Raw genomic sequence first — 25,005 nt, 5'->3', positions numbered from 1 at the left:
AATCCGACAATTTAATATGATTTATTGAAATATTTAATTTATTTTCTAATAATTTTACAACAATAACATTATCTTTATACAATAACATTATCATTATGCACAATAATAAGTGTAATAAAATAAACTATCAAGAAATTTGTAAATAAATAAATAATGAATATAGGATGTATAGGGGGAAACAGAACATATATTTTTATATACTAAATACTATACAATGTATACAGATAACTAATTTTGGCAACACTTTTATTTGAAGGTCTCCTTATGCATAATTACATGCAAGTAACTCTAAACCAAACCCTAAATCTAACCATATAGTAAGTACATGTAGTTAATTCAAATTACAAGGAACATTCAAATAAAGTGAAACTCAAACGAATTGAATGACAGTTTATGCATGATTTTCAAAACTCCTTGTTTTGTTATTTTATTTCTTTAAATTTATACATTACATTTTGATACAATTTTGATCAAATTGCTATTTTAGATGATAAATGGATGTTTAAATATTTATTGATTGCTGGAAATAAAATCATATAAATGAGGGTGTTATGCTGTTTATATTTCCGTTATATGACATAAGAAGCACAGAGCGGTCGGTTCATATAAAGTGTAGTTTGATCTTATTTAGATGGACGATGATGGTCTTTCATGAGCTTTTTATTATTTATTTATTTATTTTAGGCCCTATTTTGGACACTATTCATGTTCTGTGCCCACTATAAAAACAATCCGTAATTTTTCATCAATAATGTGATTGTTCTGTATTTTTCTAATCTCCTCCCTTCAGGTTAAACTGATATCATTTTGACCTGTCCTTACAAGTCAGCAAATTCTGTTCCTCACTAATAGAGATGAGCTTGACCCCATCCAGTCAGCGGCTTCCCCAGTTTGCTTGTGCCAAAGACACTGGAGTTTCATCATTTAAACACAAACAGACCAATGGCACCTCCACGAAGGGTTCTCATCAATCCAGCCCAAACTAAACTCTGCATGTGTTGCACAGAGAGTCCATCATTGCAGAATGAACAATATTTATGCACTGATAGTGCCGCCTCACTGAGCTCAGCTTGTCCAGGTCGTGTAAACACATTTGACAGAGAGAGACGACTAACCGGCCTCACTGCCCCACTGACTCAGCTGATTTTTAAGTTTGCAAATAATATTTATTTCGCAGATATATAATGATTATGGTTAAGTTGATATTCTAGATCAGGGTTTGCCAAACTGGGGTTCACACAGAAACTGCAGGAAGTGTGTGATTTGAAGGTAATAATTAAAAAAAAAAAAATTAAATAAATACAAATACAACAGACAATATTTACTAAAAAGATGGAATATTTTGTTTTGTTTTTTTACCTGAATGTCATGTTGATGATCATTAACCAACATCAGGGAACTGTGAAAATATGTTGTTAAATTATTGAATCAACTTGAAATTTCAGGAATACTCCAAGCTATAATTAATGTCAAATGGGTTTGGCTGACAAAATGTTTAATATTGCTCAAAGGTTGCAAGTATTCACACAAATATTGCATAATAGAAACATCCTGAAACATTACTGTTGATTATTGCTCTTGGTATTTTAATGATTATTGATATGTTTGGGGAAACGGCATGTCAGATTCTGGCTACACAGACAAAACAAGCTAAGAACAATTTATGAATTAGTCTATTGCTTTTTATGCATTAGAATCTTCGGGTGTGAGGCAGATGTATAATAGATTTTAATAGATAACTGTGCCTTTTTTGCCCTCTTGTCTTGAATTAGGGGGCGTTTTGGTTCAGTTTGGTGGCATTTTTGCCCCAAACCCTCGTTAATTTCTGCCCGAAGTGAAGGTGCATAAGGTGCTGAATATTGTGTGAGAAGTTCATCCATTGCATAATGGTTTTCAGCTCTGAAGGACAGTTTTTGTTGCAAAAGTAGAGGGCAATTAGTAGAGATTTATTTGATTTCTGAGATTTCTCCAACAAAGCAGAAGATTTTAGAGAAGCTGAACAGAAGACATATGGCATGAAAATAACTGTCTGCCGGGTCTAATACGCAGAGAGCAGGTGTTTGATTTCCCGTAATGTTACTCCAGGCATCTTTTCACAACATAGCAGAGAAAGAAAACCGTCATAATTAAAGATGCCATAGAATGGCTGTAAACTGTAAGAGTTCTGTACATGGAAATTACATACCGTGTAAATCTTGTGAATGCAAAAGCCCACTGAAAAATAGGTGAATCAGAACATAACACCGATTGTGGCGTTACAGTCAGGATCACTAATAGTTACGCCCCCAACATTTGCATATACCCGACCATGTTCTAGGCCAACCGAACCATCAGAAGCCTGGTATTGTGAAGAAGCAAGCGAGGACAACAGCGTAAATGGCAGATCGTGGAAATAAATGTTATGTTCCAGGATGTGCAGGGGATGTGAAGTGCAGGGATGGGTTGGTGTCTGTATTCAGAAAGGCAAATAACATGTAATAAAATAGCACGAGCCACTAAAGGGACATGGTTAACTTCTTGCTAGCAGTAGCCTGTTACATTACAGTACATAAGATTTCACTTACCACATAAACAGAGTGATAAGGAGAGAAGACTGAGGATAATGGCGAATTATTTACAGATCCTGAGCACCACTGACAAGCATCTGATCTTGTAAAATATGTGGTAAGTACTGCCGCTCCATAGTATAAACAGAATACGTGCTATCGGGAATCTGGAAAGTGAAAGTAAAAAACGATCATGCATTCGAAAGCAGTTTCAGTGCCCCGCATATTAACAGTGGCTCCCTGATGCCCGCATTTTATTTACAGTATAATTACCCAACGATATAACTGGGCAAGAAAGTATTGAAATATATATTTTCCCTGCGTTTCCTTCCTGTGAGCTACTGAAATGAGTTGCACTGTGAAACAGCCAATCAGAGCAGAGCTCAACATTATTATTCATGACCCTTCCAAATAAGGTAATAACAGACCATTTCATTCTAGGGACAGTTTTAAATGGACATGTACAATTTTTTTGCCCTTACCTAAGCTATTATATGAAGATATTAGAGAACAATTTAAAATATTGTATCAATGCATTCTATGGCACCTTTAAGTATTAGATTATTTAATAATTTGCCATTTTATACTTTAGTTTCTTGTCAGGTCTGAAGTGTTACAGTATAACCTTTTACTTTTAACCTTTAGAAATAATTATTATTTGAAAAAAAAATTTTTTAATAATATCCAGTAAATGCTCAGAAAAGTGTTTGGATCGGAATGGTGCATGATGGTGTTTTCTTTTCTGAAGACAACATGCTCCGTTCAGTGTGTGAGTATGTTTATGAATCATACGGCGTGGTGAGCTTTGATATAAGTGTCTTTCTAATGCATCTTATCATTTGAGCAGAGACGTGACACAACAGTCATCCTGCCGCAAAGACAAAACAACCTTAATGTCCCAACACATCTTCATTCATGAAAACCCTGGTGAACTCAAAGCAAGAGCTCATCTAAAAATAAAATGTTTTTTTTTCCTCTGTCATTCCAAACCTGTAAAACGTTCTTTCTTCTGCAAGTGGATGTACAGAGATTAATAATATATATATTTGTATATAAAAATTATATTTTATGTAATGAATTCTCTTTTTTGGGTGAACCATCTTTTAATATACGCCTGTAAAGAATGAATGAAGCTTCATGCATGATTTCATGCATCATTACGGACATTTTTAAACCTTTATTAAGCCTTAAATATGTATCATATTCGATGTGCTAATTTCTTCTTCTTTTAAATTTTATTTCTTAACAATAAAAGCTACAGAATTTTGATCATAACAAGCATTTAAATATAATTTTAAGACATTTTATTTGGAGATATAGGTACAACACATATTTATATGTATTATATGTAAGCAATCCGCTATAAATAAAGATCTCATTGGTTAACATCACAAGCTATCAGAATTTCATCTTATATAAAATATCAGCAACTGCACCAACTTCCATATTTCTGCTCAGTTTGGGCCTCAAATGTGATGCTCATCAAAAAACACATATGCAAACTTTATTCTTTTTTTTTTTGTCTTCAGGTTCAATATAATGACTCTTTTCTGACTCTTATTTCATATGTCAGTCTTTTACAGGGTTAAGAGTATAAATCTCTGAATCTTCTTACTTTGACAAGGACAGTAAGACCAAGAGTTAAAGAGAGTTTGTTTCACTTCTGACCTCTCTGACCATGTCCTGTATGGGTTATCATGGGACTAATTCTTGGTTGTCAGCATTTGCATCACAGTTGTGTTCGTGGTCGGGGGGTGCAGGGCATGTAACTTTTTTCTCAAGGCCAATCGACACGCTACAGCCAAACGCCATCACTCTTCCTTCGTCTCCCTCCTCCTCTGCTTTGTAGATGAGCCCCTCTCATATCTGGCCTTCACAACTACACGCTTCCTCAAGGCTGAGGATGTGCGGCTCGCTCCCAGCTCCCATATATAATGTATTACTGTACTGTCAAGTGTGTGTGTACTGGTGCACATCCAGTCATAATCGTGTAGTGTGTAAACTGTATGGAAGGGAGTGGCTGAGAATAGACTTTAAGCAATTTTGAATTTTGTCTTATGTTTTCATGCTCAAGGTCACACTATGCAAAATGTAAAGCACTATTACTTGACCATTTGCAATATGTTTACCATTTATTGTGTCGTCAGCTTCAGAAACAGAGAGCTGAGTGCTCCTAAAGCAGATGAAACTGAGTTTGAACAGGTTTAGTGGGTTCAGCTTGTGGTGGGAGCTGCAGGTTGCAGGGGTCTCAGCCACAGCTGTTCCTCCACTGGTTCTTATCTGTCATAACACAAAATTATTATTAGAAAAAAAAAAATAATAAATGCATGATTTCAGATCTCCAGTGTTTTTGCTTCAAAGCAGAAAAACTTAAAATCTTTCAAAGTAAAACATATATGAAAAGAGATTTTTGTTCTGAAATCTAGTTAAATACATAGACGTATTTTTTTTTAGCTTATTTGTATATTTGAGTATATTTGAAGGATTGTGGTTAATGTTAATACATTTTTCTGTTTTCGAAAGAAGTCTCTTATGCTCACCAAGGCTGCATTTTAAAATGTTAACATAATAATTTAATATAATAATTTAAAATAAATGTTTTCTACGTGAATATACAGTGATGGCCAAAATGATTAGAACACTAGTATTTTCACCAGCTAAAAAATGGTTTTAAGTCAGTTATTTGTATCTTTTGCTGTAGTGTGTCAGAAGAAATATCAGTTTACATTTCCAAACATAATAATCCAGTGAGATTTTTGTTTGCAGTCTGACAACAGCCAGTGCTCCACACAGAGATCGTATCTGATCATCATCCAGTCTGTCTGGAATGACATGAAGAAAAAGAACAAACTGAGACAGACTAAATCCAGAAGAACCCTGGCAATGTCTTCAAGATGCTTCAAGAAACCTACCTGCAAAGCTAACTGAAATAAAAAAGTGCACCTACGGCAAAAGCTGCTTTAAAGACAGTTGATTTAATTTAGTTAATAGAAGTTAACTGATTGTTACATAAGTGCCTAAAACTTTTAACAGTAGGTCTCATTTTTCTAATAGTGTTTTCTAAAAGTGTTCAAATAATTTTGGCCACCAGTGTATTTTAAAATGTAATTTATTTCTGTGATCAAAGCTGAATTTTCAGCATCATTACTCCAGTCTTCAGTGTCACATGATCCTTCAGAAATCATTCTAATATGTTGATTTGGTGTATTTCTTATTTACATTTATTTTACATTGTCATTTAGCAGACGCTTTTATCCCAAGCGACTTACAAATGAGGAAATGGAAGCAATCAAAATCAACAAACGAGCAATATGCATGTGCTATGACAAGTCTCAGTTAGCCTAACGCAGTACATGTAGTAAGGTTTTTTAAATGCTATAATAAATAAAAAAGAAAACAGATAGAACAGAAAAAGAATAGAGCAAGCTAGTGTTAGAGGCCTTTTTTGTTTTTTGATAATTGTATAATAAATAAAAGAAAACAGATAGAATACAAAAAGAGAAGGTATAGTGTTAGTGTTAGTTTTTTAAGAATAGAATTAGAATAGAGAGTGCTAGAGTTAGAGGGTCAAATAAAGATGGAAGGGATGTGCTTTTAGCCGATTCTTGAAGATGGCTAAGGACTCAGTTTAGTTGGGCAGGTCATTCCACCAGGGGGGAACATTTAATTTAAAAGTCTGTGAAAGTGATTTTGTGCCTCTTTGGGATGGCATAGTAAAGCGACATTCACTTCCAGAATGCAAACTTCTAGAGGGCACATACGTCTGAAGTAATTCATTTAGGTAAAGGAGTGCAGAGCCAGTGGTGGTTTTGTAGCCAAACATGAATGCTTTGAATTTTATGCGAGCAGCTATGGGTAGCCAGCGCAAATTGATGAACAGAGCTGTGACGTGAATTCTTTTCAGCTCATTCAAATTTTATCTTGCTGCCGCATTCTGGATTAATTGTAAAGGTTTGATAGAACTGGTTGGAAGACCTGCCAAGAGAGCATTGCAATAGTCCAACATGGACAGAACAAGAGCCTGAACAAGTAATTGTGAAGCATGTTCTGAAAGAAAGGGCCTGATCTTCTTGATGTTGATTAAAGCAAATCTGCAGGACCGGGTAGTTTTAGCAATGTGGTCTGAGAAAGTCAGCTGATCATCAATCATAACTCCAAGGTTTCTGACTGTTTTTGAAGGTGTTATAGTTGATGTGCCTAACTGGATTTTGAAATTGTGATGACACGATGGATTTGCTGATTAACAAATAACCAGACGCCACCCAATCTAAATTCCGATTATAATTTTGATTGCAACATATAATCATTGCTGTTAATATTGTTCATCGTCTGTTTGATTACGTCATTAACTGATTTTTACTGTACATTTCTGCCATATGTACATCAACTTGACATAGTCACTACTGATAAGCTACTACTAAATATATTGTAGAAACTTAATTTCCTGTGAAGCTGCTTTGCAAAGATTTGTATTGTGAAAAGCGCTATACAAATAAACTTGAATTGAACTGAAGGACCTATCTGAGAGGTAAGACTCAAACCACTGGAGTGTGGTTCCTGAGATGCCCTTTGCCAATAGTGTTGACAGGAGGATCTGGTGGTTAACCGTGTCAAAAGCAGTGGACAGATCTAGCAAGATAAGTATTGAAGATTTGGAATCCGCTCTTGCCAGTCTTAGGGCTTCAACAACTGAGAGCAAGGCAGTCTCGGTTTAATGCTCACTTCTGAAGCTAGACTGGTTGCTGTCCAGAAGGTTGTTCTGTGTGAGAAAGGCAGAGACTTGATTGAACACAGCTTGTTCAAGTGTTTTTGCAATGAAAGGAAGAAGGGAAACCAGTCTGTAGTTATCTAAAAGAGATAGGTTAAGGGTAGGTTTCTTAAGTAGTGGGGTTATACGGGCCTGTCTAAATGCTAAAGGAAAAAGACCAGTGTGAAGAGATGTGTTAATGATGTGAGTGAGTGCAGGTACAGCTGCAGGAGAAATGGCTTGAAGGAGATGAAATGGAATAGGATCAAGTGGACAAGTAGTAGGATGATTAGAAAGGATGATTATTATTGTCATAACATGATATGTTTGTCAGGACTCTTTGATCCAAGTACATTATTTCAAGTTCACTAAAAGTGCTTAAAATACAGTTGAATTAATTATTTTGTGTTGATGAAACTTGGCTGTTAATTAAAGCCATTAAAACCATTTAACCACATTGACGGTACTCTTTTAAAGTTACCTGCTAGCTAAAACAAATATTTGCTTCTACAAAAAAACTAAGTAGTTTGAGTTCTGCTTACTACAGTCAGTTTCTGAGTTCACATAACTTTTTTTTATTAAGTGCAATGGACTTTTACTAATGTTTGAGTGTTATGACCTCATTTAAATGAATTTCATTTAATAAATCTGACTGTACAAGGCATTTAACTTGAACAAAACATGCCTTTTCAAGGTTAAATATATAATCATTTTAAAAAGAAACAAAACCTACTGAGGGTAACGACCTTGTAGGTGTAAGGGTATAACTTTCACAAAGCTTTTTTAAATGATGATTTTTCAAACAATGAAAGACTGAGTCAAACTACTTCTGTCAAAGAAAATATTCAAACCATTGTATGCATGAAACACATTTTTATATATAACTTAAAGAATATCACATTACTGACCTATTTACACTTCAGCTGCACTTACAAATTTGAACTTATCAAACCAAGTGACCTTTCTTTTAAAGAAAGTCACTTTTAAATAAAAACATTCCACAAAAAGAGTATTTCACAAAAAGTATTTAGATCTGTCAGACATTTGTGTCTCTTGTTCATGACATCTGACTTCACGCATCCAATCAAATCACTGCAACAAAATGGCTTAGAAAAATGTAGTTCTGAAAAAAGCTCTGGCATAATTTCTTTGATATTTTTTTCTAATGCAATGACATTCAAACCGTTGTCTGTCTAAATACTTTTTATATAACAAGTCAGGTAAAGGAGTTTTATGTCATTTATGCAATGTGAGGAGCAATAGTGAGGCATGGAGGAGATGTTAGAGGAATGTTTGCGTACAAGGTTGCATCTGTCGGAATGCATGTCAGCTTGATGAAGTGTGTGTATGTGTGTGTGTGTGTGTGTGTGTGTGTGTGTGTGTGTGTTGGTCTGGTGGATTTAGGTGGGGAATGGTGTGGCTGGCTGCTATCAGTTAGGCGGTTTGGCGTTTGTCAGGGTCGAGGGGTAAGGACATGCGTGTGTGCGGCATCGTTTCAAGCGTGCCTGTGTGTGAACGGTGTGTGTGGTGCGTTAGAAGGCAGGCGTTCGGCGTGTGTCAGGGTTGAAGAGAATTAGATGAGAGGGGAGAAATAAGAGATATAGAGGAGGAGAGGACCACACCTGTAGCCGGCGCACTCCAGGAGCGTGTCTGTAAGGACACAGCAGACGCCTGTGAGAGGCCTGTTAGATGCCAGAAAACACTTCATTACCGTAGGCCAAAAAGGAGTCATCGTTTTGATTAAACTCATCCCTGGTGGAAATGAGTAGGGTTATGCTGTATATTATTGAAGTCTGTTGATTTCAGACATTGTATAAAAAGAGTTTAACGTTCCCCTCTGGTTAATAATAATTAACAATAATAATAACAATAATTACACACACACACACACACAACTGAAGTGCTGTGTTGGTTTTAGAAATTGTATAAAAAGCTTTCAAAAATCTTGGCAAATCATAATAATAATAAGAAATGTTTTTGAGCACCAAATCAGCATACACTAAAAAAATGGAGAAACAATTTTCCCTCAGAAATTGCTAGTAAATTTAGTACAAAGAAACATCAAGTACCAACCTGAATTAAATATATACTTTATTAGAAAGTATTAGAAAGATTTTTTGTAAAACACACTCAGTTATCCTAGTTATTTACTATATATATATATATATATAGATAGATAGATAGATAGATAGATAGATAGATAGATAGATAGATAGATAGATAGATAGATAGATAGATAGATAGATAGATAGATAGATATAGCTTTGTGTCACAGGAATAAATTGCATTTTACATTACATTCTAATGGAAAACCGATATTGTATAATTTTACAATATTACTATTTTTACTGTATTGTTTTATCAAATTAATGCCCCAAACTTTTGAACAGTACACAATATTGATGATATAGATATGGATAAAGATAGATATTGTTTGCCAGAATTAATCATCTTATGCATGTAATAGACCTATGAGATTAATTTGGGGCTGCGGAGAGCTGTGTGATTTGTACACTTGTCAATACAAATAAAAAAAATGAATGCAGAAGTTTTGGATTGAACAGAAATTATACAGAAGCAGCATTTTAAACTACTGAACGCAACCACAAACTAAGAAAGATGTTTATTTTCTGGCTGCACTAATTTGGCCATGACTGTATTTTCTAAAGGGTTTCTCTTATGTGGCATGTCAGGTCACTCATTGAGATGAATGAGAAGAGAAATAGTGAGTGAATGTGTGTGCTTGTTGTGAGTGTGTACTGTACCTACAGGCTCGCTGCGGCCTTGACAACGTGGGGGATGAGGAGAGTTTTCTGGCACTGGATCTTACCAGCTGCTGGAGTCCAGATATCTCATGTGTAGAGACTGTCCGCAGAGGGCCAAAGGGGGACTGAGTTTTGCTCAAAATTTTGATTTTCTGTTTAAGATACTATTCATATCCAAAGGCTGGCATGCATGGACTTCAAAGCTCCTTTTGAGGACAAAAGTGTGTTATATATTACACTAATAGTGCCAACAATTAAACTGTTTTATAGGCAATTGCAACATTGTTACCAGAATCTGATATTGCTCCTAAAACAGCATTACAGTATGTATGACGAGGATTGTTTCTATATTGAGACATACTCCGTGTGCCTTGTTGAAATGAACATCCTGTCAAAATAGACTGGCCTACTACTACGGTAAATATATTTATACCGTATGTGTCCAAGGCTGCCTATGGAATTGGCCTTGTGACTGTCAAAACGTGCACACGGCATTGTTGTTTATGGACAAAGTAAATCTCTCAAATGGGCACCAACGGGAAAAGAGCCCGTCGTAGTTTTAGAAACCCTTCAAGGGCAAGAAATTTCTCAAGAATACCCCGACCCCTTTCCAGAACATCTCAGCCTGTTGTGAACTATTGTTGAGGCCATTTTTGTGTTTTAACCCTTGCAAAGGACAAAGGGTGACGTGTGTAGCATTTAAGATTGAAGATGTGACAGTTGGACGGCAGCAAATGTGCACACTCTTCATAATAATATGAATAATAATTGTGTATATTGCAATGCAAAAAAAGTGTGTATTATTTAAGGTTTTTTTTCAAGGTGTTAGCGACTGGCTTGCATATACTTGCCTTATTGCTTTTGTAAAATAGTTCTAAATGCTCATGCATTCATGCCATCCATCTGCTAAAACCAGTCCTTGTGGAAACTGCCGGGAGTTTATATAGAAGTTATTAATACAAGACTATGCATTATTCTTAAGAAAACTAACCGATTACATTGGGAGATTTAGGATTGGCTTAGAAACCCTTGTACTAGAAGAAAAATCCAAAAGGTATATTTGGACACTAAAGCCACATTTAAAAATGTATGAATGCAATTTAATAATATTCAACAAAATATCAGTATAAATGGCGGTTCTTGTCATTTTGTTAGGTCTCAAATTATACAATACTCTTTTAAACGAAGACAAAGGTATTGTGACACTTTATGGTTGTCAAATGTTGGTGGATTTTGTGATGAACTACACCTGTGGTTTCTCTGACAGGACACCTGTGTGACCTTGAGCAGAACTGACATCTGTATAACCTCCTTGGGATCAATTGATTAAAAGTTCTTGGGAAAATGGCTCAGAAAAGTGAAGTTCTAGTTGTTTGTTTGCAGATGCTACTTGATCTGATATTTATAGGCCTATGTAATTATTTATATATTCAGTTAAATGAAAATGCATTATAGGCCTATATTAAATGCAATTATTTGAACTTAAAAGTACCTTTTTGACCCATTTAAAGGGAAAAATACTGAAGTCAATTGCTGGCATCATCTGTTTGGTTACCAACATCATTCAAAACATATTTTTTGTGCTCAGCAGAAGAAAGAAACTCATACAGGTTCGGAACAGCTTGCAGTGAGTAGCCTAAATTATGATTTTTTCTGTTTGGATGAACTATCCCTTTAAGTACATCTTTATAGTCTATGTAATTTCAAAATTACTTCTATTGTATTAGAAATATGTGTACTGGCAAGCATTTAATTTTTTATTGTCACTTAGTGCTATGTCATGTGTTTCAATACACTTGAAATTTTACATTTGCAACTATGAAGTTGCAATTAATAATATATTAGCATTAAATGTAATATTGAGCAACACACTACAGTTAAAATGACAATCGAGTAGCCTGCTTTACATGTGCTTATGTTAGTAAACACATTAAAATAAGAGTACTTCTTGAAAGATGATTAAAACATAATTATTTAAAACGACTGCACTTCTAAGTTTTTAAAGTGGAATGACACGTCATGAAAACGTGTTCTCTTTAAGTACACTTATGTTTCCTTATATTTCATCAAACTTTTAAGATGTTACGTAGCCTACAAGTGCTTTTTATTCACAAAGGTTTCCAGTATCCCTTTGCTCCTCTTAAAAATCTTCCATGCAAAGAACGAGATGTGGCTCCTCGTCCTCATTGTATTCATTCACTATCAGACATTGATGCTTCAGAAGACGGAGGAATGCTCGCCAAGCAAAAATAGTCTCTCCGGAGTCAAAGCATCGCGGTGAAACGCTTGATATCAGGAACAGAACGCCAAACCCGAGCAGTGCAGCCACAGCAGCCCGGCATAACACTGCTAACCTTGACAGCTGATCTGATACACTATCACGTCTCTCACCGCGACACAGTTTAACTGCATGAAGCGACCGCCACTTCACATATACAATTTAGACTTCAGAGAGTCAGCCTTCATGGTAAATAAATCAACGAAAGCTTTATATTAGGATATTATGTATTACGAATAAACATGCAAAATAAAATAATATGCATGCTTCTGTAAAGTTGCATAGCCTAAAACAGGCCTACATCGCGACAGACCAATAATAGGCTGCATTAGTTTCCCTCATATATTCTCCTGAGAGCAACCCATTTTGTCCACTATATTGCTCACGGATACGATGGGTCTGTGACAAATAAAGGACGCCTGAGATGTTAAATGGAGCAATATTTTACAAATCCTTTTCAAAACACACGAAAGTTCATAGAAATGTAATCTTTGTAATCAAAATGGTTTGTGAAGCACATTGATTCTATTTCGTGCCAACACTGGATTTAATGACTCCGAAATGTCAAGTGGGAAAAAGGTACTGAAAAATGTTTCTTTCCTTTTCACACAATAGTTATTTTTGAAGAAGTTCTCAAAGTAGGCTAAATCATATTTTTTGTGAGTCACATGAACCTCTAATGGACATTTCTTAACAATATATTGATAGCTAACATTTAATTTATTTTTGTGAATACATCCGGTCGGAAGAAAAATAACGAGTGTTAGCCTACGTGAATTACCTTTTTAAAAAAGACAATGTATTTTGAATGTCTTCATAAATTCAGACTTTGCCACATTTCTTTTTGTATATCTCAGAGAAAGAAGGCAATAGCTGTTTTGAGTCTTGCTGTATCTTAAAGAGGACAACCTTGGCTCGTATACGAGATGCCAACATACTCATCAGATAATAAGTAGCCTAAAGTAATCATATCACTGGATAATAATAAACTTATGTTAAAAAAACGAAGCGAGGATGAAAACAACTGTATAAAATAACAAAATGTAAATACTGTAATGTATACCAATCAGTGAGTGCAAACTTTTTTTTTTTTTTGCTGTAGCCTACTGATAAAATACCGCGGCTATAAGGACTGGCGCGCATCATCTTCTGGAGAGCTGTCACATGAGCGCGTTATCCAATGAAGACCTCTCTAATACTCTGATCCAGTGCGGAGGAAGACGTTCAGACACCGAGGAAGACCTCAGACCTGTCTGATTCGCTCCTGAAGTTTCTGAAGATCTGGACGGACCGCCTTATATCACTGGAGCTGAATGATAAAGACGCATGCTGGACGCGCACATTAATGGTAAGTCGCAACATTAAGGTTTGGAAAACAATAATTCAGAAAATACGCTTCGCTTTGCCTCATTCATCCTCGTCACATTTTAAGTTTGAGTTCTCATACTGTGAAGCACAACCAATTTTATGCGACAGCGACAAAGCATGGAAATACAGACAGATAATAGCCTATTGATAATCTGAACAAGAGAGTATACGCGTTTCGTCTATAATATGCTATACAATTGTTTTAAACGGCGCAGATGCAGATACAACTGAATAGGACTACTTTATTTATTTATTTTTTCTGCCGGTGAATTATAGATTGCATTTGATTTGATATTTATTTTCAATTAGCCTAAAGATATGTAGCCTAGTTAAACATATCTCTTTTTCATTTATGCAGGTAAGTGAATATAGTTAAATTGTGGTTAAATAGGTTCAAATATTACATTAAACTGACACCGACATCGAAAAGCTTATTAAAAGGAAAATTTTACAATTATGCCATTCATTAAAATCCATTTCTAAGCCATTTTTTCTGTCAAACTTTATCAAGTTTAGCTTTTTGCATCAGTTTAATATTGAAATATATTAAATTTAGCTATATCAAATATATATGAACACAAAGCAGCAAGGACCTTTTCTGTATCGTTAGTTATTCCACAACATTCAGATCATTAATTCGACTCGTTTATATTATTTCAACACTTTGGATATTTGGTCTGCAGTTTTAATTTTCATATAAGAATCGTTGACATTCATCGTAAATATTCACTCATTCGTAAGTAAATGATAATTAATAATAAAAGTAACCTATATTAAAAGTACAATCAAATCATTTTTGCTATTTGAATTAAAATAGCTTTCGATAATTGCCCGCTCAGTTAATTAGTAGCCTACGAAAACTACGGGTGAACTAAGCATCTTATTAAGCTCTTGTGTGTGTGTGTGTGTGGGTGTGTGTGTGTGTGTGTCGTGAAGTGGGCGTGGGCGTGGGAGTCGGTCGGTGGGTGGGTGGTCACGTCCATATAGGAGGCATGACAAGAGTCGATATCAAATCCATATTTTCCTCTGCGTGTCCAGATACACGATAACACAGATGCATCGAGAGCTCTAGATCTCCACATTATTATTATTATTTTTTATCATTAACATCTTTTAGATTTGATACTTTTACACAGTCTTCGTTTTAGGCTATTTGATCACTGTTCAGGGATACGCTAAGGTGCATTTTATACATGCTTTATTTTATGTGATAAAGTTTTCTTGGGGAATTGATGTGATGTTTAGACAATTATAATATTTAACTGTGGTCAGAATGCACATGCACAGATAAACGGTCTTGAAAAGAGAATAATAATGTAGGCTATTTCTAAGAAATTTTTTCAATAATATAAAAAATAGAGTTTTATAAAATAACCCTTTTTTTTCCCCAAACGATCATATAGCACCTCTAACAGAAGCACATGCTTTGTTTCCCCAGTCACAGACGCATCTGTGAGGGTGATGGACTTCACAGATGAGGAGCTGGAGGAGTTGTGTCCGGTGTGTGGAGATAAAGTGTCCGGATATCATTACGGCCTTCTTACCTGCGAAAGCTGCAAGGTAGGCTACGAGACCACTTCTCTTTTGTTACGAACTCGTGTGCGTGTCGCGCTTTTTTTATCCTAATATTTCGGAAACGCTTAATAATTAGGCTATAAACCAAAAACTTTATTAACAGTGGAGGATTCCATTATGTAGCTATGAAAATCATTACTACGTAACAGCCTTTGTTCATTTTAATGGAATTTATTTAGTCATTTATGTATTATTATTTAGTAATTTTTAAGTAATAACGCTTTATTTTATGGTGTCCTTGTATTACATGCTATTTAGTATATTATGAATAAATGCATGCAAATAACCCTAAGCACGTGTTGTTAATATTACTCAGTACTTAAATGTAATTGCACTGTAACAAGGACACCTTGAAATAAAGTGTAACCAAATATCTTTTTTGGGTTTCATTAGCCAAATACATACTGCATTTGACTGTCAACAGACAGTCTATTCACATTTACATCCATAATCCTTTTTAGAAAGCCAAAACTCATTTTTCAGATGGTCTGTTAAATTAGATGATCACAGGCTGTATTGCTGTTGTTTTAAACAGTTGACAGAGCTTGACAGAATATAATCCTCATTCTTGTGCATTATCATGACAGGGTTTTTTCAAGAGGACGGTTCAGAATAACAAGAGATACACGTGCACACAGAACCAGGACTGTGGCATTGACAAAACCCAGAGGAAGAGATGCCCCTTCTGTCGCTTCCAGAAGTGCCTCAGCGTCGGCATGAGACTCGAGGGTGAGCCGTGCTTCTCGTTAGAAAAGTTAAATGTGGAGAAAATAGAAAAACTTTTGCTGTAAAGGACCCAAATCAAAAATATAAGATGCCTTGAATGTCATGATTATATTACTGTTGTCTTGAACAGTTGAACCTGATATATGAACCTGTTATATTTCGACAAGCATCGCTTGTCATTAAAGACATTTTAGTAAAATATAAAATATATCTGGAGAAAAGGGAAAACATTTAATGCAAAATTTCATTATCATGATTGAATTAATGTCAAATATAATGACACTTATTATGGAGTTTAAACTTAAAAGATAAAAAAAATAAAAATAAATAAAATAAAAATCTAAAAAAGCCTTGATTTTCTTAAAAGTAATAAAAACCATGTGTTTTGACACCAGTTAACAAAAAATATATATTTCATTACCATTTATGAACAAGTGACCCAAGCTTATTTTCTTCCAAATTAATTTCAATTATTATACAATTATTTATTTATTTATTTTTAAGTTTCAGGGATGGAAAATATCCTTGTAAGTGTCTTATTTTGCTCTCTGTGCGCGCGATTCCCAGGCTGAGTGCAGAGAAGCACCTGTTTCCGCGCATGCCTGTGACACATTCCTCACGCGCTGATAAGACTCGCGGATTCATGTTGAGAGTTCACAAAAACCAGCCCGGAAAATGTCCATATGAAGAGAAATATCCATTTGCTTTTGCCCTGACTTACTTAAGCAAAACCATGCCAAGCATTCCTTGCTTTATTTGGCTTTTTATCCACTGTGCTCCTAAAATAGGCTTACACTTCCAATTGTATCAGACAAACAGCGTGTCTACAAAATATATGTAATATTTTATACGTTTGATTTGCATCCTACAACACTCTCACCCTCTTTCCTCCCAGCTGTCCGTGCAGATCGAATGAGAGGAGGAAGGAACAAGTTCGGTCCCATGTACAAGCGGGACCGTGCCCTGAAACAGCAGAAGAGAGCTTTAATCAGAGCCAGCAGCTTTAAAATAGAGGCCAACCCATCCCTCCTGTCCAGCACCCAGACAGAATACTCGCTTCCCGGATCGCTCTCAGGTCTCCATCCCACTTCTCTGTCCTCTCCAGAGTACGACTGCCCTCCTCTATGCCCCCCGGCCCTGGGTGTAGCACTGCAGAGCTATGGCTCATTCCCGGCTCAGTACCAATACACTGCTCCCACCTTACCCAGTAGATCGATTAAAGCCGAATACCCAGAAGCATACTCCAGTTCACCAGACTCCTCACTAGGGTACCCATACCCTGACGGCTGCATGCCTGCGTCCCCGCACAGCAGCCCCATGAACCCCGGCTTGCCCCCGCTGGTGCTTGAGCTGGTCAGCTGTGATCAAGATGAGGAGCAGGTATGAGTTAAATCATCTGAAGATTAAGTTCACACTAAACAGCGGGAAAAAATCAGCTTTATTTAGCCTATAAAAATGACTTTAAATTGGTGTAACCAAAATTGTTCAGGTTGATTTAGTCAGATTAAATGACTTGAACAAAATCAGTTCACTTAGATGTTACTAAACTCACAATTTTGTTTACCTGAAAAATTACTTTTTCTAATAATGAAAATAAATTCTATCACTGATTGAACAGTAATTCAAATACTATGTCTTTACAAAGTTTATATAGAATACAGTTCTGAAAGCAAAAGAAGATTTTAAACATTTAAACAAAACAAAACAAAAAATAACATTGGACGCCATTGATTTTTGCCACTTAATTTATCATATAGGTTTGGAATAACATGGAATTGTTGGGTTTTTATTCAATTGTTCAGTTTTATTGCTTTGTTCAATTCAAACCTTTGGCATTTCTAACTTAGATGGTCAAAACAGACCAAAGACAATTGTAATTTTTTATTTTTTTATTTATTTATCAATTATTACTATTAATGTTTTTATGAATTGGATGGTTTAATAATATCATATTTTTTGGTATCACTTAAGATTCCATTTGTTAACATTAATACTGTTTGTTAGTTAACATGAACTAACAGTAAAAATGCATTGCATTTATTAATCTTTGATAATTTAAACATTTACTAATACAACAGTACAAAATCCAATACAAATAAAACAATACAAAAATCAAACGTTGTATCTGGTAAGAATATTAATGGATCTGAGCTAATGTGAATTTACAATGAGCAATGTATTATTATTAACTTTTTTGATAAAAAAATTGATAAATATCAAAAAATTGATAAATACTTAAATAAATGTATTGGTCATTGCTATTAACGACCTTTAGCTAATAGAACCTTATTGTAAAGTGTTACCGCATTTTACAACACATACATACAACATTTGCCACTAAATATGTGTCTGTGTTTCGCTTCATGTTTCCAGGTGAGAGGGAAGATCTGTGCGTACCTTCATCTGGAGCAAAGCGGCAAGGGGAAGCTGGACAAACCGCGGCCGTTCAGCCTGTTGTGTGTCATGGCAGATCAGACATTGTTCTCAATAGTCGAGTGGGCAAGAAGCTGTGTCTTCTTCAAGGAACTAAAGGTACAGCTCTGAGATAAGACAAAGTGCATGTGCGTGTGTGTTTATACATGTGGACACATCTCTGATCATCCAAATGATTCTCTGCATTGTTTTGTCTAATATTATTTTGGAGAAAGTCTACTATTTTGTCGCCAAACCACGTATCTTACCGAAAGATAACATTTAGGGACGCCAAGGCATTCAGATATTGTGAATGTTTTGTTGCAGCATGTTTGTCAAGCAGTTTTAAAAGTAAGATTACATTTAATGTTTAGATTGTAGTGGTACCACTAATATGTGTCAAAGTCTAAATTCTTGCTCAGTTTCCAAAAAGTTTTGGATGGATGTTAACATCCAGTGAGGAATTTGGCAAAAAGGCATTTGTGAATTTGGAATCTCTAATTTGGACACTCAGTTGCTATATTCACATCAGGGAGTGTTGCAAATCACAAAAGATTCATTGGTGCTGCGATTCCAAAACAGATACAGTGTTGACATACACAGAATTTGCCCTCTCAAAGCTCTCACCTCTTATAAATGTCTTATTCGTTGGTCTCGACTTATATTAGACGGAATATTCGCTCGATAAATGACTGCATGTTCCAATGAATTCAAGCAAATAATGTAGAATTTTAAACTTTGTTTTTGCACATTCACACCTGCATGCCCGTCGCATATTTTTCGTACAGTTCATTCCATTCTGCTGCCATGGCAACTAGCGTTCTGCGATTGCTTGCATAAAATGTGTCAGAGTTGGAAAAGAATGCCAGCGACCGACTCCTGCAGACACAACGCTTTCAGAAACATTTAATTGCATTCCGTACAGCGATAGCTCAGTAATTGTTTCTGACTGCTGAAAAGTATCGTGCGATGTGGAAAATGTGCATTTGGATTGAAAAACATTTTAATAAACTCTATTTAGTGCATGTTTGTGTACATACTAGGGAGGGTTTGTGTCCACAAACGCAAGAGAGGTCAAGTTTCTGGGGCTCGGGGCTGTGGATTAGATGTGGATATACGGTTTGAGTAATTTTTTCTGGGCTGCGGTTGATATATGTAGCGCTAGGCTTCTATTAGGGCTTTACTGCCGCCCACTGTGCGTAATACTGACAAGACGTGGCCTTCAAAACGCTGCGTACTGTATACGGACAGAGGATTCGTGGGGGAGGAAGACGAGAGGCCGATGAAGGACGAGAGGTGAGAAGGTGCCAGAGGTCATAATTTGGTGCTCATAAATACAGCGCATTAGACGTGTGCTCGACGGCTGCTCGTCACAAGGACTCTCATTCCCTCGTTTTATGATCTAGCTGTTCATCTGTATACAAATGTTGTATTTCTTTAGGTTTTAGACTCAGAGGTGACACACTCAGGCTTGTGCAGTGTATGATTTGAGTAAAACACATTTATTGTTGTTTAGGCTGAGACTTTTTATTGAGAGGAGAATTGTTGACAAGGCTATGAAATATTGGTGAATGACAAAATATATATATTTTTTTTACACCAAGTTTCCTGTTTGCAGCTATTTGATATACAGTTTCTGAAGCTTTTATCACATACACATATAGGCAAGCTCTGAGATCTCTCATCTGTTTACCTGACTTTCGTTCTTCTGTGGAACATCTCTCTGTTTTTTGTCCATACAGTGAAAGTCAGAGGTCTCCAATGATGGTTTCGACCCCTTGGACAGAAACACTTTTTCAAAATATCTTCTTTTGTGTTCAATTGTGGAAGTCAGTGGGGTCCAAAACAACTTTGGACCCTATTCAGAATTATTTTAGTATTATTTCTATACTATTATTGTATTTATTAATGTAAAATCTCATTATATTATAATCTCATATTCGATTTTTACTTGAGGAATTTTGTTAGTTTTAGTAATCGTGTTACATGTTTTTTTTTACATGCTTCATTTTTGTTCGTTTTTTATTCTTAAATATTTATATTGATCTTTTATTTACATTTCAATTGTAGTCCACCATTGTGACTCACATTCTCCTGTACCGAAAGACTCAGGTTAAACATTTCTCATTTTTGTTTATCTTTTAACTTTAGGTTTTTCAGCTTTATTTCAATTAACAAAAAACAATTCTTCATAGTTTTAATATACAAATAAAAAATAAACTATTTAACAACAGTGACCACATTAAATTTCATTGTATGGACAAAAAGACAGACTTTTGTGTTCCACAGATAAAACATGATGACATGATGGTGAATAAATGTGACCCTGGAGCACAAAACCGCTGGGGTATAGTTGTAGCAATAGACAAAAATACATTGTATGGGTCAAAATTGATGAAGATCTTGTTCCATTAAGATATTTTGTAAATTTCCTACCATAAATATATCAAAACTTAATTTTTGATTAGTAATATGCTTTGCTAAGAACTTCATTTTGACATTTCAATATTTTGATTTATTTGCACCCTCAGATTCCAGATTCTCTGGAAATCTCAATTTGGAAAAATTTACCATTATGACTGGTTTTGTGGTCCAGGGTCACAAATGATGACAGAATTTCTGAATGAACTATCGCCTTAAATTACAATATTATGCAAAATAAATAAATACTGTAAGCATGAAATAACTCTTCATTTCTCTTTATGATTTAGGTAGGAGATCAGATGCGACTGCTGCATAACTGCTGGAGTGAGCTGCTGCTTCTCGATCATATCTGCAGACAGGTGCATCATGGGAGAGACAACAGTCTGCTACTCATTACAGGACAGGAGGTGAGTGTTTCCAACCGTCATCATTAAAACATACGGGAAAGCATCATTGTTTGAAGAAAAGCAGAAGATAGTAGTTAGTTGAGAGAGTGTAGTGAAGGTGCTGTGTGCTGTAGGTGGACCTGTCGGCCGTGTCTGACGCGGGACCTCCTCTGGCCAGTATGGTGCAGAGAGGACAGGAGCTGGCCATGAGACTGCAGCTGCTGCAGGTGGACAGAAGAGAGATGGCCTGTCTGAAGTTCCTCATCCTCTTCAACCCCAGTGAGTACGACTGCGTCCCTATTCACACACTTCTGTACTGACTCTGTCTACAGAGTGGAACTGAAGAAAAATTATGCAAAACATAAAGAGCCAAACACAGGTGTGATTGTATATTCTAAAATTCCACTAGGAATTTTTAGACAAGTTGTTACACATTTTATTCCACTGAATATAAAGTAGGTTTATGATTAAGTGATACATTTTGTATAATCATAGACTGTTCTCAACTGGTGGGCCTCAGCAAACTTCGATGATTTAAAATAAAAACAGGTATTAAAACAAACCGAAGTGACAAAAAGACAAGACATTTCTTGTTTTAATGCAAAAGTCATGCAAAGTAATGAAATCTTATAGCCTCATGAGCATTTTTATACATTTTATGAATATAATATGCCAAGTTCCAAAATGTTGTATCATGTAGAATTTAATAAAAATATTAATAAACCAAATATAATAATATAATATACAAATAATAATATAATAAACATGAATAAAATACAATAATATAAATATTCTTATTGTTAGTCCATAATCCAGTAGATCACCAACAACTGTGGAAGTCATGGGGCTTTTTGTGGAGAATAGTGAGCCTTGAAGACAAAAAAAGATGAGAACCACTGCCTTAAAAAGAAAAAGATTAAATATATGATGATTTTATGTGACAACATGCCCCAATCTTAAGGCTAGGTGGGGTAAGTTGTCACAGTGGAGCCTGTCATGAAACAGTCCAGTAGAGATTAAACAAAAATGTGAACAGTTGAATAGTTATTAAACAAAACAATGACTGAAACAGCAAGAAATGTCAAAGACAACACAAAAATGTCAAACCACTGACTGGACAAAAAAAGGTAATACATTGTATAAAATTACAATATTTAAAACACGTGACAACATTTGAATTGCTCCGATACAAATGTTAAACCCTGATATTCCTAAAAAAACTTGTCTTCTGGCCTACATTATTTAGTGACTCTTTTAAACGTATGCCAGTGTATATACTCATTATATCCTATATGTAATAAATATAGAAGACACCAAATTAAATAAACACAGCTGCTCTAACTTGTACCTAGCAACAAACCCTTTCCTAGAAATGTCCGATTTCAATTTCATTAGGCACAATAAACAAACAGCTGAAAGGAGAAAACTGGATTTGAAAGCGAAAGAATTTGTCATCTCCTCTCACTATGCCACATCGATTTTTTTCATTCTTTGCCTAAATGGAAGCAGCTTTATTGAGTAATTTGTGTCCTTCAAATGTATTGAAAAGATTATTCAACATGTTAATTACTATGTGAATGGCTCTTCTGATGAGCTCTGCTAATGCTTTAAAGTGCTCCGTTAATGGGTCCGGGTATTGTCGCCCAAACACACACACACACATGCATGCACACACACAGAGACACTACAGCATAAAACACACACATCTCTACTTTATATGGCTATGTTCAGACTGCCCAAATCTGATTTCTTCTCTTGTGAAGGGTCAATTAAAAGGAAGAGTAGTAGTTAATAGTCATTTATTGTCCTGTTTAGCCAAGACTTCCATAGAACAAAAAAAATAAATGATGATAATTAATAAAAGAACACAGACACTTCATATTTAATGGTATTACATAATTAGTGGCTGCATTTGTTAGATTAATCTTTCAATACAACAACAAAAAGGGTTTTAAAAGCTGTTTTTATGCATGTTTGGCATAAGATTTTATGGCATTCACACAGCCCGTTTCCACCACTGAATAAAAAATAAAAAAGATAATTGCAACATTTATCTCACAATTCTGACTTTTTTTCTCAGAATTGTGAGATATTAACTCAGAATTGCGAGAAATAAAGTCAAAATTGAGAGTTTATATTACACAATTCTTACTTTATAACTCGCAAGTGCGAGTTTATATCATGCAAGTCTGAGAAAAAACAGTCAGAATTGCGAGTTTGTAAAGTCGAAGTTGCAAGAAAAAAGTCAGAATTGTGATATAAGTCGCAATTACCTTTTTTAAGTTTTTATTCAGTAGGTGGAAACGGGCTTCTATACCAGCAGCCATCAACAGTGTGTTTCAAATGCTTCAAAACAAAAAATAATATTTAATTGATTCAAACTTCAAAAAGGTTCATTTCTCCAATCACTAGGTGACAGCTCTATACAAGCAAAACTTGAGAGAAAACTAGACAGAACGTCCTCATCTTCATCCTCATCACCTGCGCACAAATTCACGCTTTCATGGCACATCAGGGTTAAAACTAATTTGAGCGTGCTCTATGTGTATGTCTATATGACATCTTGTTTTTTTTGCGCACAAGTCTCAGTTGCATTCAACTGATCAGTTCACACTCAAATCTGATACTAGCCACATTTAAAACAATAATGGGAACAGCCATACAAAAAATGTCTGAGCAATAAATCAGAATTGAGCACCAAGACTTGCATGGTGTGTAATGATTTGTGTCTGGTCTGCAGATGTGAAGCTCCTGGAGAACCAGCAGTATGTGGAGAGCTTTCAGGAGCAGGTGAACAGCGCTCTGCTCGAGTACACACTCTACTCTTACCCTCAGTGTCTGGACCGCTTCAGTCAGCTCATACAGCGGCTGCCTGAGGTCCGCTCGCTCAGCGCGCAGGCCGAGGACTTCCTGTGCTACAAGCACTTGTGCGGAGAAGTGCCGTGCAACAATCTGCTCATAGAAATGCTTCACGCCAAGAGGTCCACCGCCGTGTGAAAGTGACACTGCTTTGAGAGTTTAAGCCATATGCGCAAAACGGATGGTGAACAGTTTTCCAAAGAAAATTCTTTCTTACCTTATGTGATGAATGTACAGAATTTTTTCATCAAAAAATCATTTGAGCATGACAATCATTGGTGGACGCGAAGGTGTTTTTATAGTAGTGTTTTCGTCTTTGTGCCGTTACACTCTTGGCTAAGCGTGATCTCTGGAGTCTAAGAGCGATGTTTCATTTGAACGCTTATTTATGTATCGCTGTTATTTTATCTTAATGCTCCTGTGCTTTTGAATGGATGAGTATTGTAATTTCTTTGTTTTTCAAATACGTTTATTGAGTTGGTATTTCAAAAACATTCCAAAAGGGCCTGTCCAAAAATGAATCGAATGAAACAAAAGAAGGTATTTATTGAAATAATGTAATTAACAGTATCACTTAAACTATTAAAAGCACAATTTTACATAGATTACACATTTATGTCTTTCCATTTAACTGAAAAAATTTGGTTGCAATAAAATAAACGACACGTTGCAGTTGTTTGAAGACTGTGTGTGTGGCGGTCTTACTTTGAATGGGCCTGTTTCTAAAGAAAGACATGCTGCTCCGCTCTGAGTGTCTCTTCAGCGTGCCAATAAAAAGAGGTTATGGGAAGGTCAGAAAACATTCACACATGTTGCCACCTTTGTGAACATATAAAGAGAGAGTGCTTCTTTTGAAATCCATTTGAACCAATTATTTTTCTATTCATTTTTATTCTAATCAAGTGTATCATTTGAAAAC

General features: G+C 35.6%; 1 protein-coding gene across 3 annotated transcripts; it reads left to right on the top strand.

Annotated features, from left to right (window-relative positions):
• The first annotated feature begins 13,488 nt into the window (after positions 1 to 13,488).
• On the top strand, positions 13,489 to 24,891 carry LOC306848047 (nuclear receptor subfamily 5 group A member 2-like). 3 transcript variants are annotated; one of them, XM_079382363.1, is made up of 8 exons: positions 13,489 to 13,684; positions 15,143 to 15,264; positions 15,867 to 16,008; positions 16,901 to 17,385; positions 18,379 to 18,537; positions 21,129 to 21,248; positions 21,362 to 21,506; positions 23,968 to 24,766. In XM_079382363.1, exons 1-8 carry the CDS (start codon positions 13,663 to 13,665, stop codon positions 24,222 to 24,224), a joined length of 1,452 nt encoding a protein of 483 aa, XP_079238489.1. In that variant the 5' UTR covers positions 13,489 to 13,662; the 3' UTR covers positions 24,225 to 24,766. The 3 variants fall into 3 exon arrangements, with proteins under 3 accessions (XP_079238489.1, XP_079238490.1, XP_079238491.1); XM_079382364.1 differs by lacking the exon at positions 13,489 to 13,684 and adding an exon at positions 14,729 to 14,884; XM_079382365.1 differs by lacking the exon at positions 13,489 to 13,684 and adding an exon at positions 14,741 to 15,020 and having other exon boundaries at positions 23,968 to 24,891.
• The last annotated feature ends 114 nt before the right edge of the window (positions 24,892 to 25,005 follow it).

This window comes from Barbus barbus (assembly GCF_936440315.1).
Source record: "Barbus barbus genome assembly, chromosome: 28".
Taxonomy (NCBI): Eukaryota; Metazoa; Chordata; class Actinopteri; order Cypriniformes; family Cyprinidae; genus Barbus; species Barbus barbus.
This window is presented reverse-complemented; position numbering and strand designations above follow the sequence as displayed.

Excerpts from the sequence above, each read along its gene's own strand:
- LOC306848047 (XM_079382363.1), top strand. The coding sequence starts at position 13,663 with ATGCTGGACGCGCACATTAATG. Across the intron at positions 17,386-18,378 it reads GTGATCAAGATGAGGAGCAG|GTGAGAGGGAAGATCTGTGC; the intron begins GTATGAGTTAAA and ends TCATGTTTCCAG. Across the intron at positions 21,249-21,361 it reads TACTCATTACAGGACAGGAG|GTGGACCTGTCGGCCGTGTC; the intron begins GTGAGTGTTTCC and ends TGTGTGCTGTAG.